The sequence below is a fragment of the Dromaius novaehollandiae genome, chromosome 1 (assembly GCF_036370855.1).
Source record: "Dromaius novaehollandiae isolate bDroNov1 chromosome 1, bDroNov1.hap1, whole genome shotgun sequence".
Taxonomy (NCBI): Eukaryota; Metazoa; Chordata; class Aves; order Casuariiformes; family Dromaiidae; genus Dromaius; species Dromaius novaehollandiae.
In genome coordinates, this window is record NC_088098.1 from 214859102 (window position 1) to 214883930 (window position 24829).

The 24829-nt window shown below is 41.5% G+C and overlaps 2 protein-coding genes across 6 annotated transcripts in view; one reads left to right on the forward strand and one right to left on the reverse strand.

Moving 5' to 3' along the window:
* Positions 1–878: 878 nt before the first annotated feature.
* AAMDC (adipogenesis associated Mth938 domain containing) lies at positions 879–11270 on the reverse strand. 5 transcript variants are annotated; one of them, XM_064505201.1, is made up of 5 exons: positions 11155–11250; positions 10595–10659; positions 6963–7113; positions 4836–4931; positions 879–4072 (listed from the first exon to the last, which is right to left on the reverse strand). In XM_064505201.1, the coding sequence occupies exons 3-5, from the start codon at positions 7092–7094 to the stop codon at positions 3932–3934; spliced, it is 369 nt and encodes a 122-aa protein (XP_064361271.1). In that variant the 5' UTR covers positions 7095–7113; positions 10595–10659; positions 11155–11250; the 3' UTR covers positions 879–3931. The 5 variants fall into 5 exon arrangements, with proteins under 5 accessions (XP_064361271.1, XP_064361272.1, XP_025953717.1 ...); XM_064505202.1 differs by lacking the exon at positions 11155–11250 and adding an exon at positions 10817–11122 and having other exon boundaries at positions 10595–10611; XM_026097932.2 differs by lacking the exon at positions 11155–11250 and adding an exon at positions 10818–11120.
* A 210-nt stretch (positions 11271–11480) lies between these two features.
* RSF1 (remodeling and spacing factor 1) overlaps positions 11481–24829 on the forward strand; it is a 63190-nt gene continuing 49841 nt past the window's right edge. The window contains exon 1 of the mRNA XM_026097955.2: positions 11481–11811. Within this exon, the coding sequence (XP_025953740.2) occupies positions 11616–11811 (196 nt within the window). The 5' untranslated portion in view covers positions 11481–11615. The remainder of the gene's footprint in view (positions 11812–24829) is intronic.

Here is a 24829-nt window from a genome sequence, read left to right on the forward strand (position 1 = left end):
AATGCTGTTTCTTCTGTTGTACTCCTTCCAAGATTCAAATTTGCCCTTGTTTTTCCTGCTATGTAGATAAGCAGACTTGTAAACATCCGTTATACGTGATGTTGCAGCAGCTCTTTCTGCCTTGTTCTCCTCACTTCAGCTCAGATTTTAGTTTGCTATTACTCTCTTGTTTTCTACCATCTCTTTTTATTGAATATGTGCAGGTATACTTCTGAGGGGTTTGGGTGTTTTTTTTTTTTGATCTCTGATTTCTTTGAATTTATTTTCACATCACATTTTAACATACAGGAAATCTGAAAGGTAATTTGTAAAAAGGTAAGTAATGTAAGGTTTTATCTTAAGTCTATATGTTGCTATTTCCCCCCCTGCCCCCATCTAGGTTTGAGACATTTAGGTTTTTCTGCTCTCAGAAATTCTGGAGTTTATACAAAGATGTAATTCAGAATTTTTCATCTCTACTGAAGGAGGATCATAGGACTTCAGATCACCATCTTCCAAATACTGGCAGCTTTGGTTCTGCCAGATCTTTTCTAAGAGTGGAAATGTAGTTGCTACAGTGAGGCTAAGCAATCTAGAAGCAAGGGCAACTAACCTGCTTAAAACTATAACAGTGTTCAATCTCTAATGCCTGTGCCTTTTACCTCCCCCAAAAAATCTGGCACAGAGAGAAAAAAGACTGAACGGTTATAAAAGTTCACAGGGATATAGCTTAATGGTTTGAAAGTGTTTTGTTTAACTTTTCAGCTTTACACATGGCATCTGTAAGGGGGGAAAAATCCTATCCCTATATGCTTTTAATTTCAAATTCATAATCAGACTGCTTCAAATTAACCGAGCCAGTTCTTAGAACTCTGAAACTAAATAATGCAACTGTCAAGAACAGTTAAAACAGTGAATGAATTTATTTGGAACAAACTTGAAGACATTAATTCAAGTATGGCATGGCTTCAACATATTTTATTTTTAGAGGTATAGAAAAATTAAGTAGGCAGGTACACTCACTGCAAGAGATGCAAACCAGAAAGTTATTTGGAAGAAAAATGAACATTGTGTGCATTTCAGTGAGGACCATAAGCCTCATCTTGAGCGCTCTCACACACGTGGGTTTCCTTTGGATCTGCACTTTACAGTTTGATTCTGCAATATTGGTGAGACTTTAAAATAAAGTTTGAAGGCATATAGATGCCAGGCTTTGCATAGATGATGTGTAATGTTCCTTAAAAATGCTGGTCATGTTGCATTCAGTTGAGGCTTCTAGGGCCTGCCTCTTCTTGCTGCCAGATCATGCATGCTGCTTCACAAAGATAAGCGCCCGGGACTGAACTGCTCAGCGGCAGGAACAGCTGGGCTGGAATCTTCTTGGCACCGAGCCCAGAAGTGGCTTTATTTTAATGAGTTTGTCAGGGTGGGAGATCATGGCCTACTGGGAGATGGTTTTCATGGTGGGAGGCAGAGAAGTGCTGTATGCCTGCCCTATAAAGTGCATTCCCATGATTTGGTCTTGGAGACCTTAATTTAAAAAAAAAATATTTATGACTTGAGCTGAAAACAGCAATTTAATAAAGATACCGCTTTTGATGAATCAGTCCCAGCTGATTCAACCATGTAGCGAGGCAGCTTCAGCCACTGAGAAGGAAATCTGGCTTTCAATGATCGGAGCAGGCTCTTTTGTGGGAATTGACAAAGCTGACTCAGGAAACTGTGACAAGCGCGATAATAGAAAATAGGGATGGAAAAGACTTACAGCACATTATCTTCTTGTTGACACTGAACTTCTGTACTGATGGTAGCAGGATGCAGTTTACCCTTAGAGAGAAAAATCCATTTCCTTGCACTCTGCACCTCCCCATTTTAGAAGTGGAATATTCTTTTATTTGGCAACTAGGGGGATACAGGAACAATTAAAAGGCTACAGCATAAAACAGCGTAAGGTGCACCTCTACAAGTCACCTGGCAGAGCTAAGAAGGCTTAGCTCCTTTCATGCTGTTTGGAACCAGCTACACTGTATTTCTCTCAAATACAAATACAGACCATGATATTTTTCTCAAATATAAGATGCATGCCTAGCAGTTTTGCTGAATGTGGCTTCCTCCAGAAAGTGATTTCAGTGCCACATTAACATGGCGACAGAAAAAAAAAAGGGGGGGGGGGAAGATGACAGATAAGGTGTTTGTTTAACTTCTCAGAGCAGCATAATATGCATGTGTGGTGCTTAAGCAGCTGGAATTATTCTCTTAGCAGAAGCCTTACCAAGCATCCTCCTACTTAAAGCTTCCTTAAGCTTCAAAAGTTCAAGAAATAATGCAACTATACGATGGTGACTGAAAGAGTCAAACCCTACGCCACTGCAAGATAATGCCTTAATGCAAAATAAAGTCTTCAAACTCTGTGCAGATTGGTAAGAACTTGCTCTACCGGCATTCTCTTGAGAAAACTGTGGTCTTTGGGATCGGTGGTTCACCTTCTACTTCATACAATGCAAACTATTCAGAACAATGTCATAGCATTTACAGCTGTGTCAGTGAACACAAATGCAGTTCTTGCTGTTTTAGATAAGATTTTGCCTTAAATGTAGCCACACTATTACAAAATGTTACTGTAATTAAGAGATTGTAAGATAAAAACTCCATAATGCTAAGTACTCACTTTCCCTTTGCTTTTACACTACATTGTATTTTATGAAATAAAAGGTTTTCAAAGCTTAATAGAACAACCAAACAGAAAAAGAACACGTCATTTTGTAAAAGGTTATTCTTGGTTCTTGGGAAAGTCATTCAGTTCTCACACTAATGCAAGCCTCTCCACTACTACTTTGGATAGCTCTAAGAGCCTCAGGGCTTTTAGTAATGTTCTCTCTGCACTTTTGCTAATATGCACAGACTTGATCAAAATCTCGTGAGCCTGGTGAAAAGAAATCTATAATAAGTAACTTACAACTGGTCGTATTAATAGAAGCCCACCAAGCAGGAGAAACAGTAAGAAGAGGAGCAACAGTAAGAACATGAGAAACTTCTAAAATCTTCACTGTAATAATATACTTGTCGGCACAATGTTTAACTGATCATCATTACCTGATGATTAAGTATTCCAACAGCCATTCCCAGCTTGCTAGCAGCATCATAATAGCAGCAATTTAATTCAGACTAATTTCCTACGGGCTGACATTTTATATTGCAAACTAATTGATCTGTCTGTTCATTTTAAAAAGCTAGAGACTTTTGAATTGAAATGCATTCTACACCTCAATATTCACGATTAATGGGAAAATTCCTTACAGCCCAAATTTTATGTTTATAGCATGTAAGCTTTTTTCCTTTTTCAGGTTCAATGTAAAATTTAAAAGTGCCAAGTTACGCAATATTCTTGATTCATCACAAAGAAACAGATCTGCACAGTTAATGTCCTGAACAAAGTCGCCAATAGGAGGCAGAATTGGGGCTTTTTAAAGCTTATTTATGTGATGACTAAGGACAGAATAACGCTTTATTTAATAGTGCTTATCACCACTTCATATGTACCATTTCATTGTACTCACCAAATATCTAATAGCTATGTTCCAATACTTAACAAGGTAGTTGTGGTTTATTTCCCAGGGGAAATATTCACAATCTAAACTTTAATTTAGCAAACAGGTGAAAAATTATGTAACCAGAATATGAGCAATCTTCAGAGGAGGATCAGGTCAAATTCAGGAGTATATGGCTATATTCTGCAACTAAACGATTTTCTGTCATTAATAAACTCCGTTTGTGAGCACTCAATTTGTTTCAATCCTGAAGTGCTAAATTATCCTTGCATTTGAGATTTTCAGCCTACATTAATGCCTTGGCACTTTGCACACAAGTCCACTCTGTTTACTGTAATCTGATCCAGGCAGAAGGTATATCCTTGTTTTGGCTGAGGTCAGGGAAGGCTGTATTAACTAATGTTTCAACATGTGGAATGGAAGACTCCTCCCACTTTGACACCTCGAGCAGCCAGTGCATTGTACTCCTCTACAGCCTTCTCTGTTTGTAAGACCAACACATCAATACCATTTTTCTTAAGATACTCCACAGTAGATGGTGGTACCTGAGAAGAAGAAAGGAAAAGGGAAGAGCAAGTATTAGAATCTTTTCCCCATATACCATACAGCTTGAAGAAAAATAGTTACTAAAAACATATATTAGCAGAGGCCCTAAAGATATTGATAGTAACCAAACTGGTAATATGCTAAGAAATTTTTAAGATTGAGACCAATCTTTTGGTTCAATGAAGCAATTGTATATACACACCTCTCATTTCTCCTTAGTAGTTTTATATATGGCCATTTCTAAGGCAAGAAATAGAATTTGACCAACAAATATTGAATATAAATAAGGTGTTATTCAGATCACCAAAAGGTACAGAATTGCTTCCTATGAAGGGAAGATCACCACTTCTGAGCTTTCTGCAGCTAGTTTATCTGCTGAAATGACACTGCCAACATTAGTAACAAAAATGCCTCATTAACAAAAGTATTTACAAGAGGCTAGAGAGCTAGTTAATAATCTATTTGGGGGAAGGAGTGTTAATGGCATTGTAAAAATTTCTCCTCCTTTAAATTTTGCTCCTGTAGCAGAATATAAACCTGTTTATTGTTCACCATTGATACTAACACATGAGGAGCTCAAATGAGGTTACTTTCACAAAGGCAGTCACTGCTGGCAGGAGCTCGGATATGCTATTTCAGCATTCTGAATTTTTTTCTGTCTTAGAAGAGCATCCCAGTTGATCTCTTCCCACCCCCCTCCATATACCAGACAACAAAAAGACAACAGTTCCAGTTTATGTTTATCAGAGAACAAAAAACTACCTGCAAAGCCTCACTCATGCCACGACCAATCACTACAGTTTTAACGCCCTTCTTGACAACTTCTTCAAGGTCAGCTGGCTGCACTCCTGGAGAATGCTAAGTGTCAGGAGGAGAAAATATTAGTCTTGGTACTGACAGCATAAACCAGGAAAGATTCAGCTTTATGTTTTGAAACAGTATATAGCTTAACAGAATAAATTAGCTAAACCAAAATGTAAAACAACCCTCTTTCCTGTGCGGGTGTGTGCGCACACACCCACAACACACACACAATATTGGTAATTTCAAAAGGTATATATGGTTATATGCAGATGAAGAATGATAGTTAATCAATTGAACCCATAAATACACTAATGTTTACATAAAATATTATTATGTTAAACTAACTCTCCCCTCCCCCCACTTCACTTTTTGTGTATCTCAATATGGCTAGAAGTAAGATATTGTACAACTTTTGGCTAAAGTTTGGCCCCTCTTCAGTTTGCAACCGTTTTTTTTCTTTTTTGTGTTAAAGTCTATAAACTATCTTTCCCCCCCTCCGTCTCTCTTACAGGATTTGTACATTCTTTAAGTGGACTGAGACTAAGTTTTTTGCTTTAGGTAGGTAATTATGGACTTCTAAAGAAAGTTATTTTTATGGAGATGCTCATAAATCTGGATTCCTTATCCTTCTTGCTCTTTCAGAAAATACTACATTCCTTGGATTAATTAAGGTCAAAACATCAACTTAACAATTGGGTGTAAGAGGGATAAAACTGACCTAAAGCAGGAGCTTTAAAAGTGGCCTATATAATGGAAAACCTAAATAGATGGTGTTTGCTTCTTGATGATGTAAAAAGGACGCCAGAAAACCTGCCTTTCTTCCACTATTATATCTGTTCTGCTTCTCTAGGCGTATGGGCATATAAACCCAGAGAACAATATTGTTAAAATTTGAGCTTCTCTTGTCAAATAAATGAAAAAAGCACCCCCTCCTTCAGACTGCCAAAGAGTTCCACTTTTCATAATTAGGCTATTCTTACATATAACAAGATACTGTTAAAAAGGTTACATATACAACTATCTTTCTCTTTGCGAAGTATAGATATCTTTGCATGAAAGCACTATCTTTCTCTCTGCACTATAGACACATATAAATTGCACTCTGACAGCTTAAAAATTTCACCAGAAAATTATATATGAAGTTCTAAAACCCAAGGTTCTGCCCTTCAGTTGTGTCAAAATGAATTCAACAGAGCTCTGGAAGGGCCTGTGTGGATACAGCTGCAAATTCTAAGACCTGATGAGTATGTAGGCCTTTTTCACTTCAACCTTTGCTTATAAACTGTACATATTTTTTAATCAATACAGCTATCCAACTGCAAGCCTGATTATGTGAAGAATTATCAACATGCATTTCCTAGTACCAACAGAGATGCTTCTAAATCTGGAACATCAATAAGTAGTTTTACACAGTTATGACAGCATGTACACATAAAGTTTACCGAATACAAAAACCGTGGGGACAAGCACTTAGAGTATGGCTATATAGACAAGACACTGTGTGCTTAGCCAGACTGTGAGCTTTCCATGAAGAAACCAATGTCTATGACACTGCCTCCATGTTCTTTGTCTGTAGTAAGTATGAGGGACTTCACCCCTCAAGGACAGTGATGGAACCTAACCCGTATGCATGCTCAGTCACTGTGGAATTCTTCTGACTTCCCATCAATTCATTCCTATCCCCCTCAAGACAACTTTTCTTCCTGTAGGCACATCTTCAGTCTGAAAAAGGTTGCTACCAGCATCTTATTACAATTGCTTTCTTAATCAAACAGGGAATGCTGTTTGAGGGCTCTAAGGTACATATGATAGTGGTCCAACCTGTGCAGCTGTCTGTGAGGACCGGTGGCAATAGCTGCTACTCCCTGTCACCCATACGAAGTAGTGTGTCTGCAGCCCTCTGATCTCTTTGCACATTTACTTCTTAGACAGATATTCTCCATTTCTTCCCAGGAAAAGTCTAATGGTTGGAAAGAAGCAACAGGCAGCCTGCTGAATATCTGGTTGGAACCGTAATAACCGTTCTATGGACCATTCTCACAGTCCCATTTAAAATGGAAGGTGAAAAGTAAACTGCAAACTTACATTAGTCCCGGTTTCTCGCCAATCCCAGGTTCGGCTTCCTCCCGGCCATACTTTGCAGTCCTTATATGTTGTAGAACAGCCTTTCACTTTCATCTGACCCCATGAAAGGGAAGCAATTTCAGGGGAAGACATCACAGAGTTGAATCAAGGTCTGGAAAAGGATATTTAATATATAACATCAGGCTAACATACGTAGCACATAATTAAAAAAAAAAAGTTATCGTCCCAAGGAGCTTGGAAGGAAAAGCTATTACAGACATTATCTACATGATTTTGTGACAACAGAATTGAATTGAGGATCAGCAGATTTGTTTAATTAACAGTCCTCCTCAAGATTTTGTGTAGGATCTTGGACTAATCACTTTACTTGCTATATCTGTAGAAACATCAGGTGCCCAATTTTTAAAGCAGTCAGCAGGAATCAGGTCCCCAAATATCTTTCCATATCTGGCTTTTAATCTTTTCCATAAATGTGATGAACCATAATGATGAGAACATATTCCTAAAATATCTGAGACATACACTGGTTATATGGCTATCTAAACCATTTCAGTATGTAGATACACGTTCATTAATTTGAGATGGTGAATGAGGTTAAAAAAAATCCCAAACACATTATTGCTTTGCTAGCTTTAATTCAAAGCTCAAGAAAGACTGAGGTGAAAACAAGAAGATAGCTACGTGCCGAAAAAGGACTCTAATGGATTTTTCATTTGTAAGCGTTTCTCGATAAAGGCAACATTGAACAGAAAAGGCATCAACAAAACAACAGCATTGCCATACTGCCATAGCAGACAAGACTAGAGACCTAAGAGGGTCAGGCCTTCTTTCCCGAGGCAGAATCAACTATAACTAGTCATTCCCTGTAGACATCAAGTCTCCCTAGGTAATTTCTTGGAACAGATATGCACCCAAATAATGTCTTTTCTAAAGTCTACGCTTAATCTTCATTGTTTCACTTTAAAAACATTATTTTTAATTCTTTCTATTGCAGACAATGACAACAGCTTAATCTTCATTGTTTCCACCATCTTTCATTTACCTGAACACTTATCATATCCATTCTTAGTCTTTTTTTCTTTCTTTTAGATTAGATAAACTTCAGTTCTCTTCAGCCTTTCTATCAGTCATGTTTTCTGAATCTCTGCTTATTTCCTCTGTTTCTCCCTGAAAGCCAACAACTGGCTGCATCTTTCTTTGATGTCTTTTGCCTAAAACTAGAGAAAGTGCTCCAGCTGAGGCCTTATTAGTGCTGCATATAGACTAACCCTGCTTTTTGGTATTAGGCACAGTCATTTTTAGATCTGCTATCACAATCATAGCTGTGCATCAGTGGAAAGAGACAATGCCTACTTGACAGTACCATGAAAATACCTGTGCTCTTTACAGTACTTCAAATCATTGCAATCTGATCTCTGGTATGATGCTGGCACTAGACTGCAACATATTAGTCACACACTGATACTTTAGAAATGATTTAGACTAGCATGACAGTCAATTGACAGTTTTCCAGGGTAATGGCCTCTCTGCCCTTCCAGTTCAGGAGAAGGGCAGAGAAAAAAAAAGGATGGTCTGAAATCAACACAGAAAAAAAAAAGGCTGGTTCATTGCTGTTCCAACAAACCTTAGTGGTAGATCCTTCCAAATATCTAGATTCTCTCTCTTTTTTTGTTTTTGTTTTGAATTGTTCAAATTCACCAGGAAAATCAATCTCAGGGACCCTGGTGTTACTGATTAAAGAAAGAGCCCTCTCAAAAGAGCAACCTTTGGATAAACAGGCTTCCAATCCTCCTAGAAGAACTGTAACCTCCCTTCCTGCCTTACAGGAACGTTCTGGCCTGACGTATGGCCAGATAGGATATGTTCTTCTCTGATTGCAAGGAATGAATGTCAGTATCCTGCTTCAAATGTTGCATGAAGTAAAAACAGAATTCCTTTGGATGCAGCAAAGGAATGAGACTGCCAGAACTTCTACTTCCACAGAATAAAGGGGCAACTTTCTTGCTTGCCCCTTTCTGAAGTCCGTGATGTGCATGCCCTGCCAAGCAGCCGCGAGTGAGTGCAATTTGTCCAGATTCGTATGTTCTGGATTCCTTCACTACAGATCCACAATGCACTGGGTTCATACGAATGTTCCTAAGTGCTTTTTTTCCCTGAAGAGGTCTGCTGAAGTGAGATTGCAGTAGAAGAACTAGCACTAGTCCCAACAGAATGGAGATTACCTGTCAACCAAAGAGCAAAGGCAGAACCAACTGCCCAGAAGTTGGCTCCAAAGAAAGAAAATAATTTTTGCCTGCTCTAGTCTTGTGAGGAGACAGCAGAATTCTGGAGTTAGAAGAACTGGAGGTTAGATAGAAGGGAATGAACAATAAAATAATTAGGAATTATTATTATTATGAATTATTACTATTATTAGGATTTCCTAGTCAAAACAGTATTAAAAGTTTGGGACTATGCAATCAAAAGAGAAGAACAAATTACAAAAAGGACAGCAAATGTAAGCTAGGGACTCCATAATATCTTTTTCCAACCACATCAAAATAAGGAATTAGCTGAAACTAAGAGACAAAATTCAAAGCCAATAAATGTTTATAATCTAAAAAAAAAAATAATAATAATAATCCTATAATACTGCCAGAGAATATCAGTAAGGTCAACTGGTTATTGGAATTAATGAGGATATCTTAAATGGAAGTGAATAAGAATTAACTTTTTAAAGGAGACTTTGGACATTCCTGATGCAGGGCATGGTCCAATCACTAACCAGCAAGGATTAGAAAAATATTTCTCCAACAAATGAGTTATTCTTTAATTCTTCACTGTTGCATTTGCTGAAAGGTACAGTATCAGTCAAGATCAAAAGAGACAGTGAACTATAAGACTCACAAACATGATCTAAACTGGCAATTTCTGTGAACTGCAGTAGTTCAAACACAAAGTGATGATGAGGAGAAATGGCTGAGGAATCTATAAGCAAAGCTATGATAGCTTAAAAACAATGGGAATACAAGAAACTGGACAGCCTACAAGGAAGCAACACAAAATTTATAGGAAGACACTATACTGAAAGAAAGAAATGAAGTAGTGGCTAAAGATGGCAGAACAAAAGATAGCAGAAGGCTGAAAATTAAGCCAATGAAACTTGACATTTAAGCATAGGTAGGCAACAGGGTGGATTTTAAGCTTTCCAGCGTGTCTAACTTCCATGAAGTTAACCTTGCTTCAGAGTAGTGTCCATCAGCAGCAACTTGAATAACAAAAGAGGAATGGGAGTAACACATCACAGAAAATGGTATTAAGATAGCATAGAAAGAAAGAATGTTTCATAAAATCAACACTATCCAAAGAATAAATCAGCATACAAAGTTCTGGCAGCGCAATTCCTATAACATATCGAAAGGATATCATTCTCCAAAACTGACTGTGAGCAGGGTGAATAAGTGATAGCATGCAACTTCCTGGCATTCAATGTAATTTTAGAAAGATACATAAGTTAGAAAAACAAATTCAAGTGATTTTAAAACTGGCAGTAAAAACATAATGAGGACGGAGTAGGTTCAAATGAATGGGGTAGGGAGGGGATGAATCTAAGTTGTAAAAACCAGAAAGATATTTTTCAGAAACTCACTAACCCAATTTTGCTGCGTAGCTTAGGGAAGGCAAGTTACTGGGTGAGGTGACAGAGGGTGTTCCTCTCCTAAGGGAGGAAGGTGCAGAAAAGCAGTGAGAAAACGAGACGGAGGGAAGGAGGACGGGAGTAAAGGACAAAGATCCGCGTGAAGCAGGGCAGGGAGGAGGGGGAACAGCAGTGAACACAGAGGAGCGAGGCAGGGGAAGGTAGGAGCCTGAATTTACGAGGAGGACGGCACAAGCGAGTTCTTGAAATCCGACTGAAATACGCAGTTGAGCGACGGCCTCGTCCCCGCCGCTTGCTCTCCAGCGAGGCAGGTAGCGCAACGGAGCGCCCCAGGCGGCAGCGCCGCGGCAGGCCCAGCGCTCGCCTCGCCGAGGCCGCCTCCCCTCCGCTTCCCGGAGTGGCACCGTCCCGCTCGGGGCCCGTCGCACGGGCCGGGAGAAGAGCCTCACTCCCCTTTTCGGCCCGCGGCCTGTCCGCGGCGGGCGCCTCCTCGCCCTCTCCCTGAGGTGATCCGTTACGACCGTTACGCGCCTGCCCCCGCGCGCCCCCACTCACCGCCAGCCCGCGCGACCCCTGCCCCGCCGGGCGCAACCTCTGCCGCTCCCCGCGAGAGGGGAGCGCGGGCCCGCTGCGCCCTAATTGGCCAGCGCTACCTGTCGGCCCCGCCCCCGGCCCCGCCCCCGCCGCGGGGAAGTCACACAGAGCCGGCGGTCGGCACCCCTCGCCGCCGCTCTGATTGGCCGCGCCGGCGTTCGGCCCGCCCCCGTCACGGAGCGCCCCGCCCCTCCGCCGGCCCCCCCGCTCCCCGCCTTGTTTTCATTCCCGTGTCACAGGAGACGCGGCGGAGTCGGCTCGCGCCGCTCTAGCTGCCGCCTCCCTCCCCCCGCCCTCTCGCCGGTGCATTGTGGGATAGTGGTGCCGCGGCCCCGGGTCTCCGAGCGCGGCTCGCCAGCGCCCCCCTCCCTCTCTCCCTCTCCTCCCCCCTCCCCAGCTCCTTCTCCATCCTCAGGTCCAAGATGGCGGCGGCGGCTCCTCCGGCTCCATCTCCGCCTCCCCCTCCTCCCTCCGGCCCGTGTTGCCCGGGCTCGTGGCCCAACTTCGCCGTCGTCTGCTCCTTCCTCGAGCGCTACGGGGCCTTGCTGGACCTACCCGAGCTGCCCTTCCCCGAGCTGGAGCGCGTCCTGCAGCCGCCGCAGGAGCCCGGAGACCAGGGTGAGCGGCCCGGATACCTTTCTCCCCCCCGCCATCTCCCTCCCCCCCCCTCCCGGCGGCGGGGGGGGCCGCGGGGGGAGCGGGGGGGGGCCGGGGCTCTTCCCCCCCCCGCCTCCTCCCAGCCCCCGGGGGGTGGAGCGCGCCGAGGGAGAGGAGGGGCCTGGGATTCCCGGAGTGCAGCTCCGGCGGGGGAGGGGAGCCCCCCGCCGTGTCCTCCCTCCCCCCCGGCCCCCCAAACCCACCCTTGTTTTTGGGGGGAGCAGCTCTTGTTGGGGGGGAAGGGCCGGGGAGGTGCCTTCCCCCCCCGGGTAAGGGGGGGTCACCCCCTCCTCTCACATGTCCCCCCCCAGCGTCGCTGTGACCCCCCCGGGGTCGCACCCCGTGCACGGGTGGGGTTTCTGCAGAAAGATGAGCTTAAAGGGCTGTTTTTTGTTCGGGCTCACCCTGGCAGCGAGTCTTCTCCACTGCCACCCCTCCCCCGGCTTGGGGGGGTGCTCTGCTGTCCCCCCTCCTCCACCCCCCACATGTGTGTGTGTCCCTCTCTGCTCCCCTCCTCAAACCAGGAGGGGGGGGGCACTGTCCTGATCCTCTTTCATTTCCCCCCCTCTCTGTGTATGTGGGGTGAGGTTTGGGGAGCAGAGAAAGGGAAAGCCTGCGCCCTCCCCACTGCTGCTATTGTAGGAAATCTCCTCCCCACAAACACAGACATCCATTGTGTGTAGCCTCCATCCCTCTCCTCTCCACCCCCTCTGGTAGTTGGGGTGGGGGGGGAGATAAGCTCATTGCCTGCTCCTTCCCCACCACCACCTGAGCTGCGAGAGGGCCCTGTGAGGCCGAGGGATGGGTTATGTCCACTCCACTGTTTTCTTTCGAGCTGCTTCTCCTCTCCTCTCGCTTCAGGAGCAGCGACGATTTGGTTGCCAGACTCTCTCATTTCTGCTCTGTGCCATGGATGTGGGAGGGCCTGGGCAAGAGAGCGGCCTGGGGGAGGGCTGTGTGGAGGCGGCTGTAGGGATACAGAGGGGAAGGTGCTTGTTGCTCTTGGTCTCTGTCTCTATTATTGGTTTGGTTGTTGCCTCTGCACTCTTGCCACATAGGGAGACCGCGGAGCTCACGGCGCATGCTCGTCAGGCCCCATAGAAACTTCCTGCTGCTGGAGAATCCCAGCTCTGGGCTGCTTTTGGTCCAGCAGCCCTTGCTTTCCCCTAAATACGTGCGCAAATACCCCCTTCCCCTATCAAACCTATCCTGTGCGTGGAGCTCTTGATAAATCGGGATGTAGGCCCTTCCTCTTATAAAGGAAGTTGCTTTCTGCAAAGTGCAAACATCCTATCTCAGAGTTCACACTAAGCTGCTGCTAAAATACAATGACATAAGATTAATTAAACTTACTGTCTTGTTACGTTGTTTAGTGTCTAATTAATGCAAAAGGGACTGTCTGAGATCTGTTGACTTCTAAAAACAGCATTAACTTTCTTGAATATATGTGTGTATTTTCAACTCTGCAGGACTCCTCTACCTCTTATGTTATGTAAAGGGCTCGTTAGAAAAGGCAGTGTTTTGTTAAACTGTCACAAAACTTATGAATAAAAGCCACAAATGTACTCTTAAAGGATTTGAGTTTTTAATGAAAATACTCCTTTTAAAATAACGTCTGTAAAGAAAACTAATGCTGAGTGTGCGTCTCTGAATGTAAATGAGTATGTAAGAGAAATTTTTCCGGGTGAATTGCAGAATAAATTAAAGTTAAAAGGCAAGATAGTGACCTGTGTTTTAAGTATGTGAAACTTGTGCATTTGTTTAAAAATCTTCCAATCTTTTGATAATCTCCCAGTCATGCAATTAAAGTTATCAATAGAACCATGCTGCGCAGCTCTTTCTAAAAAGCTTTCAATTGACTTGCATTATGGAGTTTGTGTTACGGATTGCTGTAATGCTTCTTATTTTTTAAAAAAACTTCTCTGTATTTTTTGCCTTATTATGAAGGGCGAGGGAGGGGAACCAGGTTCTGCTCATTGCTTTAGAACAGGCCCCAAATTTCTAGCTTCTGAAAGCACAATCTCTAACCTGCTTGAGGTGTTGCATGTATTTGTTACAATTAGAAAGTGTATTCCCTTGCATTTCCTTGTCTCTTAGAAAAGAATGTGTGGAGGTGAAAAACTAAGATTTAGGTGATTCTTGAAGCCTTGTGATTTGTGTGATAGTGGTGTATTTATTTTTCTTTTTTATGCTTGGTAAAACCTACTCTTTGAGCTTGCTTTGGGGTGCTGTTAGCTCTCATCATCTAGTGTATTTTGTGCTTTTGGAAAAACTATTGTAATGACTTGATTTCTCTGTATGAAATTATTTAAATTAGTCCCCTGATTTTTTTTTTTTAAGGATATAATCTGTATATTTGTTAAACAGGTTGAGCGAAAACTGAAGTAATTCTTTTTTTCTAAACTTCTGTTTGCCAACTGTCTGTAGTTTTACTTGGATAGCAAAAGAGGTTTGGGTTTGTTATGTACGTGTCAGTTTTGCTTTGGATACTAGCACTCCTTGACATTTGGAGTTGCATTAACAGTGATATATAACAAAATCTAAGCGCACTGCTACAAAATTTTGAAGTTTTTTTTTTTATGAACTTATTAGAATCCGAACCAAGTTTTAATTCGAAACTGTCAGATGTCTCTTTAGAACTTCTCTCCAGGTTCATTTTGCAATCAAGGAAGGAAATCAATAATTTGGGATTTATGTTGATTAGCATCAATACAGTTTTGATGGTCAGTGGCTTCATAAATTTTCTTTTAAACTTGGCCTATAGTTTCTTGTTTGAAAAATTACTTTTGGAGGATATCAGCAAAACTTAATTTCCATTACACTAGGCACCTCAAAGAGAACTGTGGCTCAAGTTTAAATGTTGTTCAGTAGTTGTATAACAGTTTTATTTTTCCTGTTAATAATCAGAACAAAGAGCTTGTTCATTCTTAAGGAAGCAAGGTATAATAACTTTCCCTTGCAGAAGGGGATGCTGAATGGATGCCGAACAGTCATTGACAGCTGGGAAGCTATCAAATATTTCTTAGAGGGTTTTTAGGTTTCATTAATGCTCAGACAGCAGTTATGCTTCACCATATTACTGCTGCTGCTTGAGAATTTCAAGAGAGATAGTAAACGGTATTCAAGTATTAATAGTTTTCCTTAATAGTTTGACTTTTTATATCGTTATCAGTCTGTTTTAATATTGGGTTAGATGTTTTAACTGCAGGTACAGAGGTGTATGGTCTTGCTTTAATGCTGGCAGACCAATCTGCAAGGAGCGCTTTGATATTTGGTGGATAATGTGGTTGAATAGCAAACCGTGAGTGTGCGGTGTTGATTTCACCAGTCATTATTGAATGGCCTCACAGAGAATAGTGGGATAAACTGGTAGCCATAGAAATAGTCTGCTTTTTAGGAAGACTGTGCAATAAAATAGCTTAACTTTTCCTGCTGGTGGCTCATTCGAAAGCTGCAACTATTTAAACAAAGTAATGAGACCCATCATCATCTGGTGAATAATTTTCTTTATTGCTATGAATAATAATCTTGCCTCTAAGAAGGGTTATCCTTGCTTTGTGCAAAATATGGTGACTTGGACTGCAACTCCGGCAGTCTTAAACTACTTTTGAAAAGAGGAAAGTTGAGAGTCTATTTAGGTTGCAGTATTGTTAGTAGTTCTTAAAATTTGTTAGCTGATGTGCCTCAAAATGTAAATTGTTTCTCTTAGGATTTATTAAAAAGCAACCCAATATATGATTTTAACTGGGACTTATAATAAGGGCTTGGAGAAATCATTAAAAAACATCATTAACCCTGGTATTACTGTACTTTTAGATGCAAAACTAAGGTAAGAGTACAGCTCATCCTACAGTGTGCTGCAGTACCTTATCTCTATTGCATCTGCTTCCTTCCAGTGGCAAAACTGTGCAAATTGGAACAAATCATCACACTTGTTCTCCTTGTTCTGACAGACATGTGCTGGATTATTTTATTAAGACTTTACTTGTAACAGAAAAACAGTTGCGCATTTAAATGTTTAAATGTATGTGATGGAGGGGAGCAAAAGCTAGATCTATATTTAGGGCTGTGTTTAAGGAACCAAGATATCAAATTGCCACCTCCTTTGTGTTTGTAAATAGCTCGAGAATCGGTATAAATGTTAATTAAGCACTTGGTCTCTTGTCAATGAAAATATTAGTAGAACGTTAGCTTGCACAACAGAGATCTAATTTTACACATGACTACACTAAACACTTGCTGGTTTGCCAGGTTCCCCAGCATGTGAATGGGAGAACTTCTCTCCGAGGTGAATGGCGTGTTCTGAAGTATGTCAGACTGTGTCAGTTCATCAATTCTGCAGGCTTTTCGTCGCAGTAAGGGGTTAGATTTGTCTTTGATTGAAATGGTAATACATATGCACGCTTTGCCTGTTCTTTTGGCAAAGTAGTGACCTTGCATCTTCCCCCCTCCAAGTAATGCTTGCGCTAAAAGTGCCCGTGAGGATGGGAAGTGTGTAGATCTGAGGGATTCTGCTGTATTCTCACCAGAGCTTGAACCTCCCTATCTCCTCTGACTCTTGACAGTCATCTTGACAGATTGACCCAGCCTTGAAGTTTGTCTCTTAATTACTGCAGGGATGTGTTTTGTTTGGAGTTTGATAATAAAAGCACTCGTAGCCTGTTGGCTCAGTTTTAAGTGGTGTAAAGAAATGTGTGATTAGGTGCAGATGCTTCATAGGAGGCCCATTTTTGTAAATCTCTTCACCTTGCCCCTTTCTGTCTTTAATGAGAACTGAGGTTAGAGGCAGGTAGATTGTGGAACACCTGTGCAATCCATTTGTAGCTTTTTCTTTATTTTTTTTTTCTACATTATAGAACTTAAAAAGAAAAAAACCCTATTCTTTGGAGCTACCATGCTTCACAAGCAGCTTGTTAGTTAGTAAGCTGCTTTCTTTTTCTGAATCTTCTACATGCTTAACATCTTTTCCCTTTTCAAAGGAATTTGGATGCTGAAGTCATTTGTTTCAGGGGTTATCTGTCAGGTTTTTATTGTCATGTCAGTAACCCTGGAAAGCTTTACAGCACTAAACTTAAGGCTTCTTGGCATTCTCCGTGTAGAAATTAACTGCTAAGGTTGACTCTAGCAGATGTTGGATAGTCACAAGGGAGAAACGTACTGAAGCTCCGTAGCTGTTTAATGCAGCAACGAAAAGACAACAAGGTCTAATGACAAGGAGTTTGACAGACTTTCAAACTTGACCTTAGGTATGTTTTTAATGAAGAGGATAGTAAAGCGGAGTTTTCAGTTGGATGAGATTTTTCTAGCGTTGAATGTTTGAGTGTTTTTGTATACTGGCAATCAGAAGTTACTAGGTTCAATGCAATTTTTAAGCAAAAGTCATGATGCATTACAATCTGCAATGTTGACAGTAAGTTGGTTAATACTAAAAGTAGGAAATAAATGTGTTATGAAAATACTGTCAAACACACCGTTTTGACTAGCATTTAATAATTACTACTGCGGTTGAGATACATTGTTAATGGGTTTTGAGGCATAAAGATAGATTCATATACTGTCCTCATATAAATGAATAAATACCAACATTGTATGTCAATAGAGTTTATAATGCTGGATGGGCGGAGTTTATTCACATATTATATAATATTGAATCTTCTTCATCAAGCAAGTATTAAATGTATGAATGTATCTCTGTTGTAAACTTACTTTTGCCGTAAAGCCATATCAGCTAGTCAGAGGTAGCGCTTTCTGTCCACTTCGCAGGTCTCGGTGCTTATATCATTTCACAGCCTTTCCTGTACGAGTAAGAAATTTTCATGCTAAATCAGTTAGATTATTACCTAAATGCAGAGAGAACTTATTTGAATATAGGCAGACTATAAGTAGATTCTTGCTGTCCTGTTGTACTTAGCGACGCAACCAAATTTCAGAATATCTTTGTCAAAGCTCTGAATCAACCTGTCAGTAAAATACAGTATTTTTAACTTAAAGACAGCAATAAAAATACTGGAGAATGCAGATATTTATACTTTAAAGTTGAGATTTGTGTAATTGCAGACAAATGTGTAGTAGACTTCTGAATATGGTGTGTCACTTCTCTTCTTATTACTTTGTTTTTAAACATGATGGAAGTTCTACATCTCTAGCTTGCTTAAACTTATGTAACTCCATGTTTCTAGCCATCAAGTTTACCAGTTTGTTGAAGGTGGACTCCTACTGCTTATAAAATGGTCAGACAGCCTAACAGGGTTAAATTCTGAGGAGGTAAGTAGCAGGAGTAATCATTCTTGGCAGGACCTTATGGCAAGCAGTTCTCTAATGGAGAATAAACTCCTCTTGTCTACACTTCAATTATTAATTAGACTTAGGATCAACATGCCTAATTCATATACACTGTTCTGTTACTCATTTAAGAAATGAAATAAATTTATCTTGGGATTAATTATCTCATAGAGTATGGATGTGTATCCCTGTTTTAACTGTTCTGATTTTGTCGGTCCCTCCATGTTGAGTCTTCGTGTTATTCCGTATGTTGTGTTGGCATGTCAGTTGACCTGCCTGTGCTCCAGTGTTTAAGCCTGGATAGCGATATGTAAACCAGGGACAGACAGCATTCAATCAGGTCTCTTAGTAATTTCAGTTCTTTGCAGGTTCTTACTGAACGCCATCCCTGGTACTAACTAGACTCTGCGTCGTCTTATGATCTTATATGTAAGTCATGGGTTTCCCTGTCTTCTGGGGAGATGAGCAGTTCTAGTTTGTCTTTCCAGTACTGCTGCCCAAGTGAAACAGATCACAAAATGCTGTGCCAAATGGAAGAAAGGGGGCTCGGGATGCACTTCTCCTGTCACAGATAAGCTCTGGCAGAATATACTCACCCCTCACCCCCCCATCCTCCCAAAAGCAAAACAAACAAAAAAAAGAACCCTGAAACTCAGCCTTATTAGGGATTATGCAGGTTCTGCTTGACTGTATGACTGCAATGAGGAATGGCAGTAAATTTTTGATAGGGGAGACTGTGTCGAATTCCAGCTCACTTTGTTGGGATATCTTCAGTACCATCCAGGTTTCTAACAGGTGCCAGAACAGGAGGAAAAACTTCTGGAAAGCTGATATTACTTGCAAGGCACTGAATTGTAAGGCTTATTTCAGGACAGATGTGCAAGAGATTGAGGAATGCAGGTGGAGCTTATTCCTGCCGGTGTAAGGTGGTTCTTAGTACAGCACATGGGGCTTCTTCCACTATGGTATATCTGTAAGAGAGAATTTTATATAAAACAGAGTGAGTTGTGTCATGACACCGTTACATGCAAGTTAGGAGTTATGTTTTGTCCAGCTTGTTGCCTCATCCTTTTTGGCATGCTCAAAATAGCATCCGCACTGGAAAACTTAAGCTTCAGTAAGATTCTTCCCAGTCTGAAAATACTGAGTATTACTAAATATCTGAGTTGCTACAGGAATCTCAGCTGCAATTAACTTCATCCTGATCTTCAGGAATATAGAATTTAAGGCAGGGAGTACTGTGTTTTGGTACATGTTGTATGCTCAATAGTTAGATGCTGTTTGTCCCCCAGTTGTGGGTGGCTCCAGGCAAATAGCTGCAGGGCACGTGTTTTGACGGTAACAGAAGAACAGTCCTGGATCAAATCAACAATCCATCAGTGCTGTATTTTGTCCTTGACGCTGGCCAAGTTTAGGTGCCTACAAAAGCAGAATTTCTCAGAATATTTTCCCTGCGTCCAGCAGTTTGCAGTTCAGGGGCTTCCCATTTCTTCTACTGCTTCTTTGACTGGAACTCTCTCTCATATTTGGGATTACTTCAGGTGAATATTGTCTGATGTAAGAACAGTGAGCAGATAGACATGTGCAATTATTATTGCCTCCTGCCTGGTATTTATATTTCTGAGCCCATTGCTACGCTGACATTTGGATTAGCTTTTTTGTGATCTCTACTAAACTGAGAATCCCATGGGAACTCCCAGAAAGTTAGTAGTATTGTTGATACGAAGATTAAAAAAGGACAACTATTTGTCATGTTTTTCTGCTCTTCAGTAGCTGGTAGACCACATTTCTTGGTCAGTGAATGCCTGGCAGGTCTTTGGAGAAAGAGAACCTATGTAGGGAGTTGGTAATACCCTGCTGGAGACAGAAGACAAGGAGGCGAGGAAGACTTCCCCTGCATGGTGTGAAGGAAGGAGAGGAGGGGACAGGGGCTACAGAAGGAGTGAGCTGGCAAGAAGGTGCAGACGATGGGAAGAGGATGACTGTGTAGTTTTGCTGAAGCATGTTGTGGCTGTGTGCACTGCTACCTCAAAGCCAGTTGTCTGGCAGTTTGTAGAAATTACTGGATTTCTGCAGTAGCCATTTTGACTTCACCATCTCTCCCTGGGCCATACTACACCCAAGTAACAGAACCGCTTCTTTCCTCCAAGTTCATGGCACTCAGAGTAAATGGATATATTCACACTTCAAGCAGATCTGCCGCAGTCTGGAAAACAGAACGAGCGTGTCCTCCATGATATCTACTGCAGCGCTTGTTTTTTGCTGTGCTCCTTTGGGAGAAACCGTGGCTGGGAGTGAGCTTCAGTGCAGTCCAGCAGTATCCCTTGATCCAGACAGCCCGTGCACCAGGACTGCAGCGATCATCCATCCTGTGGCCGGGAAGCTGCCAGGCTGCCCACGGCGGGAGCAGCAGTGAGCAGCACCTTCCCGCGCGCTGTCGGCGCTGCTAATGCCTCCCTGCTCGGGCCCAGAAGGCGGGGTGGAATAACCTACCGACAGTTTTGGCTGTGGAGGTCAATAAAATCTTCTGTGTACAACTCGTTTCCAAATGTTAAAAGCATTGTATGGAATTACTAATAAAACTTGTACAAAGGCGTGTTTATCTTTTTTTCCTCCTAGCCTTGTGCAAAGACCATAGTTCATCCTGGTTGTGAGATTTAGCAAGGTCTCTCTCTGTTCATAACGCTGTTCTTTCCACCCTCTTTCACTCCACTTTCTCTTTTCCGCTCCCTGCAAAAATAAATCAGTGAACTCTTCTTTACCTCACTTGTTTTACAAAGATGGCAAATGCTTTGGCATCAGCAAGTATTTCTCAGTAGCCTGTAGAATTCATATGTCTCTCATATATGCAGTTTGCCCCCGTTCTGCATAACTCTGACAGTTATTTCTCTTCCCCAAGAACTAAATGAAACTCTTAAGGCTAAAGGGGTGGAAGGTTTCTCAGAGCTGCAGTAGAAATTGTGACCCTGTTGATGCCTGTAGTGGTCAGGGGAGAACAAACAATTTCCCAAAGCAGGGCAAGGCCTGTTTTTTAAATATACCAGTATTTCAGCAGCTCTCCTTTAGTATTACATTTCTTTTCATTATGGTTGGTTAAATCTTGTAGTACCTTGGAGAAAAGTGCTGCTTACCTTTGAACTCGCAGGCTCAATTGATGTTTGAAGAACAGGTAAGCAAGTCAAGTTTCTCCCCACGCCCCCAGTGCCTTGCAAATCCTTCCCACCCTCCAGGAAAATAGTAGTTATCATCTGGAAGTTGTGCTGCTTCTTGGGTGTCTTAAACTATACCTTTTTCCAATCCGAACAGCCAGTTTTAGTTGGCAAAGTCCTGAAGTAGCAGTATGCCAAGCAAAGCTGTTTAAACAAAGCTTGTGTGTAAGTAATCACTTGATTTCCTCCTCTCTGTTTGTCCCTCTGGTGCTGCCCTGGCTGTTTCCCAAGTCATCCACAGCTATCTAGTAGCACAAGTGCCAGTGCGTGTTCATTGCCTTTTAGTATGAACAACTATCAGGGTTATAGCGGTTCGCCCCTGAGAGCAAGCTGTGATGGTCCATAAAAGACAGATTAATTAGTGGATGATAGAAGAAGTGTGGAAATTTTTGTTTGACCCCAGAGCTTGTGATACTGTGTTTAATCTGGTGTTTATCAACAATGTACTGCAGGAAAGCATCTAAGGTAGGGAATTGCGTGGCAGCATGTTGCACTTCTGAATGTCTGCCTGGAATGCTGTGCATTTATTTGAAAAAAAGGCATATTGCGTGGATGTAGTTGTTGAAAAGGAACTGGCTTTAGCTGGCATAAGGTGGCAATTGCTTTGCAAAAGATGCTTCCAATAAGTGGCAAAACTATCCCTTGAAATGAGAATTTAAGTATCCTGTAACAAGCAGTATTGTGTGTAATAGGTAGGAGGTTAAAAAGGGTAGCAGTGGGAAATACACGGTAAGAAAAATTGATACAACTTTTGGAAGAGGTGACCTTTATAAGAAGGGAGACAAAAAGGACTAGTCACAAGTCAAAGAATAAAAATGCTGACTTTGGCATAGATGCTGCTTACAAAGCTGGTAATGGCCTCAGAATGCCTGACAAACGGGAATAGGATGGCAGAGGGCTATGTAAGGCCTAAATGTCCAAGTTTTTGTGCCAAGCAGAAGCTGTTCAAAATGCAGAAATCTTACCCCGGGTGCAGTCCAGGAGTAGGCATAATTATAGCTGGCAATAGAAAGAAGGAAACTAAGAAGTCTGAGGTGGATTTAGAGAGCAAATGGGCAAAGAGGATTCTTTATACAAAAAGTAAAATCTGGAAGCCACGGGTGCCTAAGATCACTGGCTTTATATACAATAATTAAAGGAACGACGCTGCTGAGGACTTAACTTTGCATAAGGTGTCGCTACTAGGCTAGTTTGTGATATCTTCATTCTAGTTATGCTCTCTTTCTGGCAATAAAGATGAAATACGATTAAACTGAAGTGGAACATGCTAATAATTTGAAAGCATTCTTAATTGTCAGGCTCCGATGCTCATTCAGAGTTCTGAGGGAGTTTAGAAATACAGCTAGTAAAAATACACAAACTCATACCAGAGTGCAGAAGTAGGAAAAAAAGAGTGACTAGTACATTTTAAAGAGTCTAATAAAGATCTGGGGAATTAAAAGCAAGTAGTTTTTACATCTGTATTTAATACACTTTATGAAATTGTACTTTCATAATTCTGATAGTTACTTGAGATACTTATTCTCCAAAGGAAAATATCCTATTTTCTTTGAATTCTTTTAAAGTATAGACGTGTGGATCGTGCTAGACCCGAATGCTTATTTATATATGCAAAAAATCTTTCAAAGAGGTCACTGATGAAGGGGTTGATTATGATCCACAACAACTTTATCTGGTATAACCAAAGCAGTAATTATCATCCCTAGCCCTTTCTTTAATGCTATTCTTTTGTGGCGGGAGGAATCAGGTGAGATATAGATCATGTTTTTAGCCATTGTAGTTTACAGCACAACTTATTAATGCAAACTGAAATTGCTGGTGGTCTGCGTTTGTGCTGTGGATTGCAGGTTGAGGAGTGGATTTGCTTTCTGTTCATCCACCCCTGCTCTGAGCAGTAACCCTCCCTGGCAGAGCGCTAGAGGAACATCGAGGAACTGTGACTCTCAACCCTTCTAGGTAGGTCAACCACTGAACGTGAGTCAGCGTCCTCAGTGGTCATGAGGTGAGAGGCAAAGCATCGTCATAAACCTCAAACCGATTAGGACAGGGAACAGACTAGAAATAAGAGAATTTTTGTCAGTTTAAGGAAAGCAGAATGCCTCAATTTTTACGTGGCATGGGCATTTAGTCTTTATTTGCCAAAAAAGAAAAACAGGAAAGGTTGTTTTTTTTAAGTTTTGGGGTTGAAAAGTAGATGACCTACACTAGCAGAAAACACTGCTGTAGATAAAAGTATTGTGAAAGGGTAACAACACTGTGAATAAAACTGAGATTTATAAATAAGTATGCATTAGAGGGGAAAATGTCTATGATTTATACATCCCACAATATTTAAAATCAGCTGTTAACTCAGAAGAGATTCTAGGTACCAATGTGGTAAGTCAGAGGAAAGAGCGCCAGTCAACATGGAGCTGGAATTTAAAAGGCCAACAAAATCCTAAGTAGTACGAAGGATGGGCTGAGAATCACATGTAAAATTTGGGAGATTTGTAGGTTGCTTGTTTGCTTTCATCTTGATTTTTGGTGCTCAGCTGTGGCTGAAAAAATATGAAAGATACTGCAGATAGATCAGTAGACTAGGATTGTATGAAAGTGTCCACACGAAGAAGGTTTGAAAAGATGTATACTACTAACTTCAGAGAAGAGTTTTAAAATTATACAAAACAAGGCTCTTAGAGGTGTGTTCTTCTTCTGTTATAAAAACCAGAAAATGGTATGAAATGAAATTTATAAGTAATTCAAATGCGTTTTTCACGTGATGCATAATTACAATTGATTGCTGCAAAGTATTCCTGAGGCCAGAGCTCAACAAGATCTAGATAACAAATATTGAGTTGTAGTAAACATAAAAACAAAACAGCAGCACGAAGTTTCTTGCTTCCCAATTAAACCAGTCTCTAACTTAAACAGAGGATTTAAAGATAATCTGGGGGTAGCTAATTTCCTAAGTGCACTGTGGTGCACAGCAGATGGTGGTCACTGCCCAAATCAAAGTATTGGGTTTATTTTTATGTTCCCAATGCTGACCCTACAACTAGGGAAGGATCTGCTGATGCCAAAAGATTTTTAAGATACTTTGTATTTTTTGGGAAGGAGGTTCAAGGGAATGGTTCTGGTATATGTTATGTTGTGGCATTTTTCTTCTCTCTGCAACACAAGCAGTCCTGCTGTTCTCCATTTCTGATAGCATCTACCCATGCTTGTTTGTGTTGGCGGGTTGCATCTCCAGCACTAGTCTTGAGTACTGGCAATATGCACATGGTAGCTAGAAATTCAGTATTCCTTCAGGCTCTTACCATCCTCCTTTCTTGCTCATATTATGTTGTGTGAAAGGAGGTTGGCAGCAACTGAGCCTGGGGAACGGAGAGGGTAACAGCGTTGTCGGCGCTTCAAATCTGGCAAACTAGTCTGTGGCTTTGGGTCTTCCTAAACAGACAGTATATAATATCGTGCCCAAAGCTAATAGTCTTGGCTACCCATGTAAAGCT